This window comes from Conger conger, chromosome 2, assembly GCF_963514075.1.
Source record: "Conger conger chromosome 2, fConCon1.1, whole genome shotgun sequence".
Lineage (NCBI taxonomy): Eukaryota > Metazoa > Chordata > Actinopteri > Anguilliformes > Congridae > Conger > Conger conger.
Window position 1 is genome coordinate 88,271,724 of NC_083761.1, and position 15,892 is coordinate 88,287,615.

Sequence of the window (15,892 nt, forward strand, 5' to 3'; positions counted from 1 at the left end):
AAAATACAACCTCTTGTATAATGTCAAATGTATGTCCTAAGTTAGGCTTATATATTACTAGTATCACTTCAGATGCAAGTATTGCATTTTTAATAGATTAATTTAGTGAAAAGTCTCTGGTGAGTTTTTGCTGAACAGAAATGTGACATTCTCTCCACAGCATTTGATTTCATTATGGCAGCACATTAATGATATATTAGACGTGTTGGAGTGTCCAAGTGATAAAACGTATATAAAAAAACTTTCCGTAAATTAGTGCATCAGTGCACGCCTGTGCAAACTTCATGTGGAAATCTTTTAAAATGCCAGACTCAGTTAAGACTCAGTTTATATATGTTCAACCTCGACTTACACCAGCACCTTTACCACACTGGTAATGCTGATTCCCTTTTGAGGATGCAATACTTTGTGCCTGTGCTCCGTTTGAGATTGTACATGTCTCAGGCAGCATTCTTATGGGCAGGAAAGCAGTTTTTGTGTCTGACAAAGTAAAAGGTTTTTCTACCCCTTGTGGCCAATGTGTGTCCCTGCAGTCTGTAGGGGCTTCTTCTCCCTGAGAGATGAGCGCTGTCACAGGAGTGTCATCTGTTTAATCAGTCATGTGACAGGCCTCACTGGCAGAGCTCATATCACTGGTGTCCAGTGCACAAAGCAAGGGAGATAGAGCGCACCCTAGTGGTGTCCCTGTGTTCCTGCAGACACTGCTGGGGTCATATCCTTTAAATCCACAGTGACAACTTGGGGGTAAACAGCCATTGTACACCTGGCTAATCTGTATTGCAGATCTCTCATCAGTGTTACAACATGATAATTATCTCTCTCTCTCTCTCTCTCTCTCTCTCTCTCTCTCTCTCTCAGGCAGGGAGGATGTGAGGCTGGTGAATGGTGGCAGCTCCTGTGCTGGGAGAGTGGAGGTTTACCATCGGGGAGAGTGGGGGACAGTGTGTGATGATCACTGGGACATGAAGGATGCTGGGGTGGTGTGCAGACAGCTGGGCTGTGGAGATACTGTAGAGGCACTAGGAGAAGGTCACTTTGGACCAGGGTCTGGGAGAATATGGCTGGGTGCTGTGTCCTGCAATGGATCAGAATCCTCACTGAAGCAGTGTGAGTCACTAGGATGGGGTGAACATCTCTGTAATCATGGAGAGGACGCTGGAGTGATCTGCTCAGGTAGGACTCTCAGCGCAGTGATGGGCTCATTGGGGGTAATTGAAGCAGAGGGAAGATCTCCCCCCAACTGGCCCACCAAAAACACTTCCAGCAGCAACTTAGGTTTCCCAGGAGGTCTCCCATCCAACTACTGACCAAGCCCTCACCTGCTTGGCTCCAGCAGGAGCAGGGTGAATGAGGGGATGGCAATACCATGATGGCTTGGCTCATCTCACACTGCTGTACTCCTTGTAAAATAGCTGTGCAGGCCTGTGTTCAGACAGCTGTGCTGAATGTTGTCTCTGGAATAAGGTGCTGGTCATTTATGATGATTCTCTCTTTATTTTCTGTTCCACTGCAGAGGTCAGGCTGGTGGGCGGGACTGACCTGTGCTCTGGGAGAGTAGAGGTGCATCATGGGAGCTCCTGGGGCACGGTGTGTGATGCTGACTTTGACCAGCAGGACGCAGAGGTTTTTTGCAGGGAGCTGGGCTGCGGGGCTCCTAAAGAGCTGCGTGGGGCAGCTGCATTCGGCCAGGGCGAGGGCCAGGTGTGGGCAGAGGAGATTCAGTGTAGAGGCAACGAATCTCAGATTAACTTCTGCCCCACAGCACCCTCAAAGAATCAATCCTGCTCCCATGGAAACGATGTGGGCCTGGTGTGTTCTGGTAAGAGTCTTCTGTGCACTGTGAGAGTTTCTGTGATGCTGGGTGAATATAGCTCCTTAATAGGCCATATGAGTTCATATTTAACAAGGTCTTTATTCATTATACTGTGAAATGTTACACATCAGTGTGTGTGAGTTTAATCAAGTGTGGAGTTTGGATGATCTCCCAGATATGTAAATGGTAAATGGTTGGCATTTATATAGCGCTTTTATCCAAAGCGCTGTACAATTCATGCTTCTAATTCACCCATTCATACACACACTCACACAAACTCACACACACTCACACACCAACGGCAATTGGCTGCCATGTAAGGCACCGACCAGCTCGCCAGGAACAAATGGGGGTTAGGTGTCTTGCTCAGGGATACTTTGACACAGCCCGGGCGGGAGATCAAACGGGCAACCCTCCAACTGCCAGACGACTGCTCTTACTGCCTGAGCCATGTCGCCCCCAGTACTCAGAACCATCTCTACATCCTCATTTCCTCTATTCAGGGCGGAACTGTTCTTACTTCTCAAGAAGTCAAACATGTACACAGTATGTACTATTTTTTTTTTAAACATACTCTGCAGGATTTTAACCATGTAAATAGTATAAGACAAACATGCTCAGTCATGACTATCATTCACTGGCAGCCTGTGTCTCTGTTCACTTCTGCCCAATACCTTGCTTGTTTACTTGTATTTGTTCTTCTCAAAACTCCTCTGGACCTCTTCTGGGCATGGCCCTTTTTATTTCTGTGCTGTACCTGAAAAGCATGAGTCCAATGCACTGAACTCTTGTGCTTTATGATCCAATACACTGAACTCATACGCTCTGTGGTCCAATACACTGAACTTATACGATCTATGGTCCATCAAACTGAACTCCTACGCTCTATGGTCCATTACACTGAAATCATACGCTCTATGGTCCAATACCTTGAACTCATACACTCTATGGTCCAATAAACTGATCTCATACACTCTATTGTCCAATAGAAGAGGGGGTGATAGGGTCAAGAGGAGACGATTGGCTACTCCAGTGGCCAACGTGTGTCCCTGCAGTCTGTAGGGGCTTCTTCTCCCTGAGAGATGAGCGCTGTCACAGGAGTGTCATCTGCTTAATCAGTCATGTGACAGGCCTCACTGGCAGAGATCATATCACTGGTGTCCAGTGCACAAAGCAAGGGAGGTAGAGCGCACCCTAGTGGTGTCCCTGTGTTCCTGCAGACACTGCTGAGGTCATATCCTTTAAATCCACAGTGACAACTTTGGGGTAAACAGCCATTGTACACCTGGCTAAACTGTATTAAAGACCTCTCATCAGTGTTAAAACATGATAATTCTCTCTCTCTCTCTCTCTCTCTCTCTCTCTCAGGCAGGGAGGATGTGAGGCTGGTGAATGGTGGCAGCCCCTGTGCTGGGAGAGTGGAGGTTTACCATCGGGGAAAGTGGGGGACAGTGTGTGATGATCGCTGGGACATGAAGGATGCTGGGGTGGTGTGCAGACAGCTGGACTGTGGAGATGCTGTTGATGCACTAGGAGTGGCTCACTTTGGATCAGGGTCTGGGAGAATATGGATGGCTTATGTGTCCTGCCGTGGATCAGAATCCTCACTGAAGCAGTGTGGGGCACCTGGATGGGGTAAAAATAACTGTCATCATGGAGAGGACGCTGGAGTGATCTGCTCAGGTAGGACTCCCAGTGCAGTGATGGGGACATTGGGGGTCATTGAACCAGAGGGAAGATCTCCCCCCAACTGGCCCACCAACAACACTTCCAGCAGCAACTTAGGTTTCCCAAGAGGTCTCCCATCCAAGTACTGACCAAGCCCACACCTGCTTAGCTTCAGCAGGAGCAGGGTGCATGATGGGATGGCAATACCATGATGGCTTGGCTCATCTCACACTGCTGTACTCCATGTATAATAGCTGTGCAGGCCTGTGTTCAGACAGCTGTGCTGAATGTTGTCTCTGGAATAAGGTGCCAGTCATTTCTGATGATTCTCTCTTTATTCTCTCTTGAACTGCAGAGGTCAGGCTGGTGGGCGGGACTGACCTGTGCTCTGGGAGAGTAGAGGTGCATCATGGGAGCTCCTGGGGCACGGTGTGTGATGCTGACTTTGACCAGCAGGACGCAGAGGTTGTGTGCAGGGAGCTGGGCTGTGGGGTTCCTAAAGAGCTGCGCGGGGCAGCTGCATTCGGCCAGGGCCAGGGCCAGGTGTGGGCAGAGGAGATTCAGTGTAGAGGCAACGAATCTCAGATTAACTTCTGCCCCACAGCACCCTCAAAGAATCAATCCTGCTCCCATGGAAACGATGTGGGCCTGGTGTGTTCTGGTAAGAGTCTTCTGTGCACTGTGAGAGTTTCTGTGATGCTGGGTGAATATAGCCCCTTAATAGGCCATATGAGTTCATATTTAACAAGGTCTTTATTGATTATACTGTGAAATGTTACACATCAGTGTGTGTGAGTTTAATCAAGTGTGGAGTTTGGATGATCTCCCAGATATGTAAATGGTAAATGGTTGGAATTCATATTGTGCTTTTATCCAAAGCACAGGTGGATACAATTGATGCTTCTCATTCACCCATTCATACACACACTCACACAAACTCACACACACTCACACACACTCACACACACACTCACACACACCAACGGCAATTGGCTGCCATGTAAGGCACCGACCAGCTCGTCAGGAGCAAATGGGGGTTAGTTGTCTTGCTCAGGGATACTTCGACACAGCCCAGGCGGGGGATCGAACCGGTAACCTTCCAACTGCCAGACGACTGCTCTTACTGTCTGAGCCATGTAGCCCCCAGTACTCAGAACCATCTCTACATCCTTATTTCCTCTATTCAGGGTGGAACTGTTCTTACTTTTCATGAAGTCAAACATGTACATAATATGTCCTATTTTTTTTTAAAGATAATCTGCAAGATTTTATCCATGTAAATATTTTAAGACAAACATGCTCAGTCATGACTATGATACACAGGCAGCCTGTGTCTGTGTTCACTTCTGCCCAATACCTTGCTTGTTTACTTTTATTTGTTATTCTAAAAACTCCTCTGGACCTCTTCTGGGCATGGCCCTTTTTATTTCTTTGCTGTTTCTGAAAAGCATGAGTCCAATGCACTGAACTCATGTGCTTTATGATCCAATACACTGAACTCATACGCTCTATGGTCCAATAAACTAAACTCCTACGCTCTATTATCCAATACACTGAACTTATACGATCTATGGTCCAATACTGTGAACTCAAACACTCTATGGTCCAATACACTGAACTCATACGCTCTATGGTCCAATAAACTAAACTCCTACGCTCTATGGTCCAATACACTGAACTTATACGATCTATGGTCCAATACCGTGAACTCAAACACTCTATGGTCCAATACACTGAACTCATACGCTCTATGGTCCAATATACTGAACTCATACGCTCTATGGTCCAATACACTGAACTCATACACTCTATGATCCATCACACTGAACACAAACACTCTTTGGTCCAATACACTGAACTCATACACTCTATGATCCGTCACACAGAACACATACACTCTTTGGTCCAATACACTGAACTCATACACTCTATGGTCCAATACCCTGAACTCATACGCTCTATGGTCCAATACACTGAACTCATACGCTCTATGGTCCAATACACTGAACTCATACACTCTATGATCCATCACACTGAACACATACACTCTAGGGTCCAATAGAAGAGCGGGTGGTTGGGTCAAGAGGAGACGATTGGCTACTCCAGTGGCAAACGTGTGTCCCTGCAGCCTGTAGGGGCTTCTTCTCCCTGAGAGATGAGCGCTGTCACAGGAGTGTCATCTGCTTAATCAGTCATGTGACAGGCCTCACTGGCAGAGCTCATATCACTGGTGTCCACTGCACAAAGCAAGGGAGATAGAGCGCACCCTAGTGGTGTCCCTGTGTTCCTGCAGACACTGCTGGGGTCATATCCTTTAAATTCACAGTGACAACTTGGGGGTAAACAGCCATTGTACACCTGGCTAAACTGTATTAAAGACCTCTCATCAGTGTTAAAACATGATCATTCTCTCTGTCTCATGATCATTCTCTCTCTATCTCTCTCTCTCTCTCTCTCTCTCTCTCTCTCAGGCAGGGAGGATGTGAGGCTGGTGAATGGTGGCAGCCCTTGTGCTGGGAGAGTGGAAGTTTACCATCGGGGAGAGTGGGGGACAGTGTGTGACCGTGGCTGGGACATGAAGGATGCTGGGGTGGTGTGCAGACAGCTGGGCTGTGGAGATGCTGTAGATGCACTAGGAGAGGGTCACTTTGGACCAGGGTCTGGGACAATATGGATGTCTTATGTGTCCTGCAGTGGATCAGAATCCTCACTGAAGCACTGTGGATCACCAGGATGGGGTAAACTTGGTTGTAATCATGGAGAGGACGCTGGAGTGATCTGCTCAGGTAGGACTCCCAGTGCAGTGATGGGGACATTGGGGTAATTGAACCAAAGGAAAGATCTCCCCCCAACTGGCCCACCAACAACACTTCCAGCAGCAATTTATGTTTCCCAGGAGGTCTCCCATCCAAGTACTGACCAAGCCCACACCTGATTAGCTTCAGCAGGAGCAGGGTGCATGATGGTATGACAATACCATGATGGCTTGGCTCATCTCACACTGCTGTACTCCATGTATAATAACTGTGCTGTCCTGTGTTCAGACAGCTGTGCTGAATGTTGTCTCTGGAATAAGGTGCTGGTCATTGCTGATGATTCTCTCTTTATTTTCTGTTCCACTGCAGGGGTCAGGCTGGTGGGCGGGACTGACCTGTGCTCTGGGAGGGTAGAGGTGCATCATGGGAGCTCCTGGGGCACGGTGTGTGATGCTGACTTTGACCAGCAGGACGCAGAGGTTGTGTGCAGGGAGCTGGGCTGTGGGGCTCCTAAAGAGCTGCGCGGGGCAGCTGCATTCGGCCAGGGCCAGGGCCAGGTGTGGGCAGAGGAGATTCAGTGTAGAGGCAACGAATCTCAGATTAACTTCTGCCCCACAGCACCCTCACAGAATCAACCCTGCTCCCATGGAAACGATGTGGGCCTGGTGTGTTCTGGTAAGAATCTTCTGTGCACTGGGAGAGTTTCTGTGATGCTGGGCAAATATAGCTCCTTCGTAGGCCATATGAGTTTATATTTAACAAGGTCTTTATTCATTATATTGTGAAATGTTACAAGTCAGTGTGTGTGAGTTTAATCAAGTGTGGGGTTTGGATGATCTCCCAGATACGTAAATGGTAAATGGTAAACGGTAAACGGTTGGCATTTATATAGTGCCTTTATCCAAAGCGCTGTACAATTGATGCTTCTCATTCACCCATTCATACACACACTCACACACCGACAGCAATTGGCTGCCATGCAAGGCGCTGACCAGCTCCTCAGGGGCATTTGGGGGTTAGGTATCTTGCTCAGGGACACTTCAACACAGCCCGGGCGGGGGATCGAACCGGCAATCCTCCGACTGCCAGACGACTGCTCTTACTGCCTGAGCCATGTCGCCCCCAGTGCTCAGAACCATCTCTACATCCTCATTTCCTCTATTCAAGGCGGAACTGTTCTTACTTCTCATGAAGTCAAACATGTACATAGTATACACTATTTTTTTTTTAAACATACTCTGCAGGATTTTAACCATGTAAATAGTATAAGACAAACATGCTCAGTCATGACTATCATTCACTGGCAGCCTGTGTCTGGGTTCACTTCTGCCCAATACCTTCCTTGTTTACTTGTATTTGTTCTTCTCAAAACTCCTCTGGACCTCTTCTGGGTGTGGCCCTTTTCATTTCTTTGCTGTACCTGAAAAGCCTGAGTCCAGTGCACTGAACTCATGTGCTTTATGATCCAATACACTGAACTCATACGCTCTTTGGTCCAATACACTGAAGTTCTACGATCTATGGTCCATTACACTGAACTCATGTGCTTTATGATCCAATACACTGAACTTATACGCTCTATGGTCCAATACACTGAACTCATACACTCTATGGTCCATTACACTGAACACAAACACTCTTTGGTCCAATACACTGAACTCATACACTCTATGATCCATCACACTGAACACATACACTCTTTGGTCCAATACACTGAACTCATACACTCTATGGTCCAATACACTGAACTCATACGCTCTATGGTCCAATACACTGAACTCATACGCTCTATGGTCCATCACACTGAACACATACACTCTTGGGTCCAATAGAAGACCAGGTGGTAGGGTCAAGAGGAGACGGTTGGCTACTCCAGTGGCCAACGTATGTCCCTGCAGTCTGTAGGGGCTTCTTCTCCCTGAGAGATGAGCGCTGTCACAGGAGTGTCATCTGCTTAATCAGTCATGTGACAGGCCTCACTGGCAGAGCTCATATCACTGGTGTCCAGTGCACAAAGCAAGGGAGATAGAGCGCACCCTAGTGGTGTCCCTGTGTCCCTGCAGACACTGCTGGGGTCATATCCTTTAAATCCACAGTGACAACTTGGGGGTAAACAGCCATTGTACACCTGGATAAACTTTATTAAAGACCTCTCATCAGTGTTAAAACATGATAATTCTCTCTCTCTCTCTCTCTCTCTCTCTCAGGCAGGGAGGATGTGAGGCTGGTGAATGGTAGCAGCCCCTGTGCTGGGAGAGTGGAGGTTTACCATCGGGGAGAGTGGGGGACAGTGTGTGGACGTGACTGGGACATGAGAGGTGCTAGGGTGGTGTGCAGACAGCTGGGCTGTGGAGATGCTCTCGTTGCACTAAGAGGGGGTCACTTTGGACCAGGGTCTGGGAGAAAATGGATGGATGATGTGTCCTGCAGTGGATCAGAATCCTCACTGAAGCAGTGTGAGGCACGAGGATGGGGTAACCATCTCTGTAATCATGGAGAGGACGCTGGAGTGATCTGCTCAGGTAGGACTCCCAGCACAGTGATGGGGACATTGGGGGTAATAGAACCAGATGGAAGATCTCCCCCCAATTGGCCCCCAACAACACTTCCAGCAGCAACTTAGGTTTCCCAGGAGGTCTCCCATCCAAGTACTGACCAAGCCCACACCTGCTTAGCTTCAGCAGGAGCAGGGTGCATGATGGGATGGCAATACCATGATGGCTTGGCTTATCTCACACTGCTGTACTCCATGTATAATAGCTGTGCAGGCCTGTGTTCAGACAGCTGTGCTGAATGTTGTCTCTGGAATAAGGTGCCGGTCATTTCTGATGATTCTCTCTTTATTCTCTCTTGAACTGCAGGGGTCAGGCTGGTGGGCGGGACTGACCTGTGCTCTGGGAGAGTAGAGGTGCATCATGGGAGCTCCTGGGGCACGGTGTGTGATGCTGACTTTGACCAGCAGGACGCACAGGTTGTGTGCAGGGAGCTGGGCTGTGGGGCTCCTAAAGAGCTGCGCGGGGCAGCTGCATTCGGCCAGGGCGAGGGCCAGGTGTGGGCAGAGGAGATTCAGTGTAGAGGCAACGAATCTCAGATTAACTTCTGCCCCACAGCACCCTCACAGAATCAACCCTGCTCCCATGGAAACGATGTGGGCCTGGTGTGTTCTGGTAAGAGTCTTCTGTGCACTGTGAGAGTTTCTGTGGTGGTAGGTGAATATAGCCCCTTAATAGGCCATATGAGTTTATATTTAACAAGGTCTCATTATACTGTGAAATGTTACACGTCAGTGTTTGTGAGTTCAATCAAGTGTGGAGTTTGGATGATCTCCCAGATACGTAGTCAGAACCATCTCAACATCCTCATTTCCTCTAATCAGGGCGGAACTGTTCTTTCTTCTCATTACATTTACATTATTTTACATTTTTGTCATTTGGCAAACGCTTTTAATCCAAAGCGATTTACAAGTGCATAGGTTCTTCGACAAGTTAAAGAATCACATCCATAACTAGCATCACATCCATAACTTCTCATGAAGTCAAACATTTACATAGTATAATATTTATTTAAAAACATACTATGCAGGATTTTAACCATGTTAATATTAGAAGACAAACATGCTCAATCATTACTCTGATACACTGGCAGCCTGTGTCTGTGTTCACTTCTGCCCAATACCTTGCTTGTTTACTTGTATTTGTTCTTCTCAAAACTCCTCTGGACCTCTTCTGGGTGTGGCCCTTTTTATTTCTGTGCTGTACCTGAAAAGTATGAGGTACATGTGTGAAGAGGAACTGAGAGGACAGTATGTTTCCAAGTCCTAGCGTCACCATATAGATACAATCGGAACCCTTTACGAATACATCAACTTACAAACTAGCATACCACGGTTGGCGGCTAGAATACCCTGACTCCAGCAATAGCTAATACAAAACACAACAATGTCTATCTATAACTTTATAAGTGCCATTGTAGTCTTTGGCATATACAAGGCTAATCATGGTGGTGAGGAAAGGAGGGAAAGGTGTAGCCTGAAGAGATAAGTCTTCAGGCTGCGTTTGAAAGTGGTCAGAGACTCTGCCGTTCTGACATCCACAGGGAGGTCATTCCACCACCGTGGGGCCAGAACAGACAGCTGTCGTGAGCATGAAGTGCAGGTGTGGCGAGGGGCAGGTGCCAGATGGCACGAAGTGGCAGAACGGAGGGGTCTTGCTGGTGTCTATGTCTTGATAAGAGATTGAATATATACAGGGGCTAATCCCTTAACTGCCTGGTACGCGAGCACCAAAGTTTTTTTTACATTTGATGTGAGCCATAACAGGCAGCCAGTGGAGGTTGCTGAGCAAGGGGGTGACGTGAATGTCTGGGAACACTGAATACCAGACGGGCTGCAGCCAGCAGAGAATTGCAATAGTCCAGGCAGGACAGGACCATTGCTTGGATAAGGAGCTGAGTGGAGTAGGTGGTGAGAAAGGGTTGGATTCTCCGGATGTTGTACAGGAAGAACCTGCATGCCCGGGTCACCGTAGCGATGTTTTACCTGGGTTGATGTTTTTACCTGGGTTGAGCTTTAGATGATGGTTGCCCATCCAGCTCTGGATGTCTCTCAGGCAGGTGGAGATGTGGGTAGAGACCTGTGTGTCTGATAAGGGAAAGGAGAGAAGGACTAAAAACACTCCTGTTCAAACTGTACCTTAGTCCTCCCTCCTGATCCCCCCCCCCCATACCTCGTCTATCACCAAAAAATAAATTGCAATTACAATGACTGTATTTTTTGTTTAGAACAGCACTTCATGTGTATTTTACTGGTTATGGATGTGATGCTATGCACGCACCAGGGCTAGGAGTTAGCACTGTGACACACCCCTGCGCTAGGAGTTAGCACTGTGACACGCCCCTGCACTAGGAGTTAGCACTGTGACACGCCCCTGCGCTAGGAGTTAGCACTGTGACACGCCCCTGTGCTAGGAGTTAGCACTGTGACACGCCCCTGCGCTAGGAGTTAGCACTGTGACACGCCCCTGCACTAGGAGTTAGCACTGTGACACGCCCCTGCGCTAGGAGTTAGCACTGTGACACACCCCTGCGCTAGGAGTTAGCACTGTGACACGCCCCTGCACTAGGAGTTAGCACTGTGACACGCCCCTGCGCTAGGAGTTAGCACTGTGACACGCCCCTGTGCTAGGAGTTAGCACTGTGACACGCCCCTGCACTAGGAGTTAGCACTGTGACACACCCCTGCACTAGGAGTTAGCACTGTGACACGCCCCTGCGCTAGGAGTTAGCACTGTGACATGCCCCTGCACTAGGAGTTAGCACTGTGACACGCCCCTGCGCTAGGAGTTAGCACTGTGACACGCCCCTGAGCTAGGAGTTAGCACTGTGACACACCCCTGCACTAGGAGTTAGCACTGTGACACGCCCCTGCGCTAGGAGTTAGCACTGTGACACACCCCTGCACTAGGAGTTAGCACTGTGGCACAGCCCTGCACTAGGAGTTAGCACTGTGGCACGCCCCTGCGCTAGGAGTTAGCGCTGTGACACGCCCCTGCACTAGGAGTTAGCACTGTGACACGCCCCTGCGCTAGGAGTTAGCACTGTGACACACCCCTGCGCTAGGAGTTAGCACTGTGACACGCCCCTGCGCTAGGAGTTAGCGCTGTGACACGCCCCTGGGCTAGGAGTTAGCACTGTGACACGCCCCTGCGCTAGGAGTTAGCACTGTGACACGCCCCTGCGCTAGGAGTTAGCACTGTGACACGCCCCTGCACTAGGAGTTAGCACTGTGACACGCCCCTGCACTAGGAGTTAGCACTGTGACATGCCCCAGGGCTAGGAGTTAGCACTGTGACACGCCCGTGCACTAGGAGTTAGCACTGTGACACGCCCCTGCACTAGGAGTTAGCACTGTGACATGCCCCAGGGCTAGGAGTTAGCACTGTGACACACCCCTGCGCTAGGAGTTAGCACTGTGACATGCCCCAGGGCTAGGAGTTAGCACTGTGACACGCCCCTGCGCTAGGAGGTAGCACTGTGACATGCCCCTGCGCTAGGAGGTAGCACTGTGACACACCCCTGCGCTAGGAGTTAGCGCTGTGACACAGTCTGTCCGTCTTCACAGTCCCGCCCCCACCTGGAGCCTGAGGGGGAGAAGTGTGACATCAGAGCAGCGACTCCATCACTGCAGGTGAGTGTCAGCCACGCCCACATGTTCACAGTGCACTACAGTATACTGCACTTACTGTAGCAGATTAATTACAGTACACTTACTGTAGCAGATGCATTACAGTACACTGCACTCACTTACTGTAGCAGATTAATTACAGTACACTTACTGTAGCAGATTAATTACAGTACACTTACTGTAGCAGATACATTACAGTACACTGCACTCACTTACTGTAGCAGATGAATTACAGTACACTGCATTCACTTACTGTAGCAGATGCATTAAGGTACACTGCATTCACTTACTGCAGCAGATGTATTAAGGTACACTGCATTCACTTACTGCAGCAGATGTATTAAGGTACACTGCATTCACTTACTGTAGCAGATGCATTACAGTACACTGCATTCACTTACTGTAGCAGATGTATTAAGGTACACTGCATTCACTGACTGTAGCAGATGCATTACAGTACACTGCATACACTTACTGTAGCAGATGCATTACAGTACACTTACTGTAGCAGGTGCATTACAGTACACTGCACTTACTGTAGCAGATGCATTACAGTACACTTACTGTAGCAGATACATTACAGTACACTGCACTCACTTACTGTAGCAGATGAATTACAGTACACTGCATTCACTTACTGTAGCAGATGCATTTCAGTACACTGCACTCACTTACTGCAGCAGATGCATTACAGTACACTTACTGTAGCAGATGCATTTCAGTACACTGCACTTTCTGTAGAAGATGCTTATATCCAGAGTGATGTTCAACACAAGAGCAATGTATAGCAATAAGCGTTCCTCATCTCTCTCTCCACAGGCAGACTGGTGTTTGATCTGTGTGCTGCTCATTAAATGGGACTCCAAATGTCTCCTGTCTCTGTTCACTCTCAATCTCCCACTTCCCTTCCATCTATTCATCTAAAAAAGTATTATATTTTAATTGAGCGTATATCTTTCAATATAAACTTCAATATAAACCCGACAGCATTTTTGCCAATTATATTTTTCTCTCAAAGGCTATATAATTCAGTATGTTGAATCCAAATATCTACAAATATCGAGTATAAAAAGTAAAATATACATTTTTGTTAATTAAAATATGTTGGGGGTGGGGTTGCCCTCTTGGAAGCAAATCCTGTTGTTAGCCTCCAGTGTAAGGGTCCGGAGAAAAATAAAGGACAAGCTAGTTGGCTAGCTACGTATTACAAGGACTCTTAGATTTTTTTTTGTGTGCATGTGTGTGTGTGTGTGTGTGTGTGTATGAGTGTGTGAACCCCCTCTCCCCGGTGCGTTGATCCCCATGTGGCCTGAGGTTATTACATTACATTAATGGCATTTGGCAGACGCTATTATCCAGAGCAACGTACAACAAAGTGCATACCCATAACCAGGGATAAGTGCGCTGAAAGACCCTTGAGGGAACTACAATTTCAAGTGTTTACAGCACAACAAAGATCATTTGAATTTTTTATTTTTTATTATTTTTTTTACGATCAAATAAACGAACAAACAACAAAGCAAAAGTGACCAAACTTAACTATCCAAACACTGCTTACCTAGCCAACTAAAAATACCGATCCACAAAGTAAATCACAAAGACAACAATTAAGGTTAAAACAAAAACAAAAAGTCATTCATTAAACAACAGTGAGCCAGTGTACGGGGAGCACTTTTCACTAACTTGAAGTACATCATCATCATCATCATCATCATAATAATAATACATGTCTCCTCTTGTATCTTTTGGCCACATGCTTTTCAGATAGGCCTACAGTAAACAAGCACCCAGAACACTTTTTAGAAAGGCAAATACAGGCAGACAAGCAAGGTACTGGGCAGAAGTGAACACAGACACAGGATTGAAAATTAAGCACCCCCTATATTTTTCATTTTTGATATTCTCCAGTATCATAGCTACTGAATCTAAACTATTAATAACCTTTTATTCCATGGAAATTACCTTCCAGACCACTAGGAACCTACCTTCCTGCTCGTGATCAATACATTCTGCGTTTCCTTCATGGATTTTAAAATAAATCTGCCGTTGAAACGCTAAACAACTTCATTACATTACCTTACATTATTGGCATTTGGCAGATGCTCTTATCCAGAGTGACGTACAACAAAGTGCATACCCATAACCAGGGATAAGTTCGCTGAAAGACCCTAGAGGGAAGTACAATTTCAACTGCTACCTGTACAACAAAGATAAGGACGAAGGCCTTTTTTTTTTTTTTTTTTTGAGAACAAATAAACAAACAAACAGAGCAAAAGTGACCAAAGTGAACTATACAAACACTGCTTACCTAGCCAACTAAAAATACCGATACACAAAGTACATCACAGAGACAAAAATGAAGGTTCACAGGGAGGTAGGGAGGGACAGGGAGAGGTGCTGCTTGAAGAGGTGTGTCTTCAGCTTGCGCTTGAAGGAGAGATTCTACAGTTCTGACCTCAACGGGGAGTTTGTTCCACCACCATGGAGCCAGAACAGACAGTAGTCGTGAGCGTGAGGTGGAGGTTCGGAGAGGGGGAGGTGCCAAGCGGCCTGTGGAGGCTGAACGAAGAGGTCTGGCAGGGGTGTAGGGTCTGATGATTTTTTGTAGATAAGCTTCATCACCTGTCTTGTCTCTTATTATACACTACAGAGTGATTATATTTTGAAAGGATAACAATATCTAACATCTAATTATTATGAAGGTGTTGATTAGGTTTGTGTACTGTGTCAAGAAATGTGCTTTAACAAGCGCTATCCAGTCCTCGTCGACAGAGATAGCCACTAGTAGCTAACCACATAGCTAACGTTGGTCTGCGCTAATATGCACCGTTAACGTTAGTCACATATAGGGACATATTGTGAATGATAACAAACGTTATTCTAAATTGAGTGATGTATTTTCAGTATTCAATTTGAATCCTATGAGGTTTACGTTTGGAATAACATTATTGGTGCAATTAATCGGTTTAACATTTCAGTTAACAAGTAAATTGGAAGACTAATCTAATACGTAGCATTGAACAGTTCATAAAATGGCGGTCGCCATGCGAGTGGCTACTGAACACTGAGTTCATGAATGTGTGTTATTAAAATAAATGCTATGTGTTGTGTGTTGAAATGAGATCTCAAAAACCAAAATATGAGTGTTGATAATCAGTAGGGTCAGTAATTAGTTTATTAAGAGTATGCCATTATAATAATAGCAGTATGCAGCAATCTCAAGGGTCCAGACTAGTGCATTAATCACATTGAAGAGATTTAAATGCGCTATTATCCTGTGTGTGTATGATTTATGGTTATTGTTACGTGATACATAACTGTAAACTAAAAGGAGAGAGTTAAGCACATTATTATGAATTATAGTATACTGAAATGTGTCACTACATAAAATTGGAAAAGAAAAGTTTATTAATATGTCTTACTGTGACTACTGATTAAAGGTGAAAAAGACATTGTTATTTTTAAAGTTTTGCT

The 15,892-nt window shown here is 46.6% G+C and overlaps 1 protein-coding gene across 2 annotated transcripts in view; it reads left to right on the plus strand.

Annotated features, from left to right (window-relative positions):
• Positions 1-13,628, plus strand: part of LOC133122725 (deleted in malignant brain tumors 1 protein-like) — a 41,645-nt gene extending 28,017 nt beyond the window's left edge. For both annotated transcript variants that reach the window (XM_061232857.1, XM_061232858.1), the window contains 6 exons: positions 5,953-6,267; positions 6,607-6,912; positions 8,445-8,759; positions 9,099-9,404; positions 12,356-12,421; positions 13,238-13,628. In XM_061232857.1, coding sequence (XP_061088841.1) covers positions 5,953-6,267; positions 6,607-6,912; positions 8,445-8,759; positions 9,099-9,404; positions 12,356-12,378 — 1,265 coding nt within the window. In that variant the 3' untranslated portion in view covers positions 12,379-12,421; positions 13,238-13,628. The remainder of the gene's footprint in view (positions 1-5,952; positions 6,268-6,606; positions 6,913-8,444; positions 8,760-9,098; positions 9,405-12,355; positions 12,422-13,237) is intronic.
• The last annotated feature ends 2,264 nt before the right edge of the window (positions 13,629-15,892 follow it).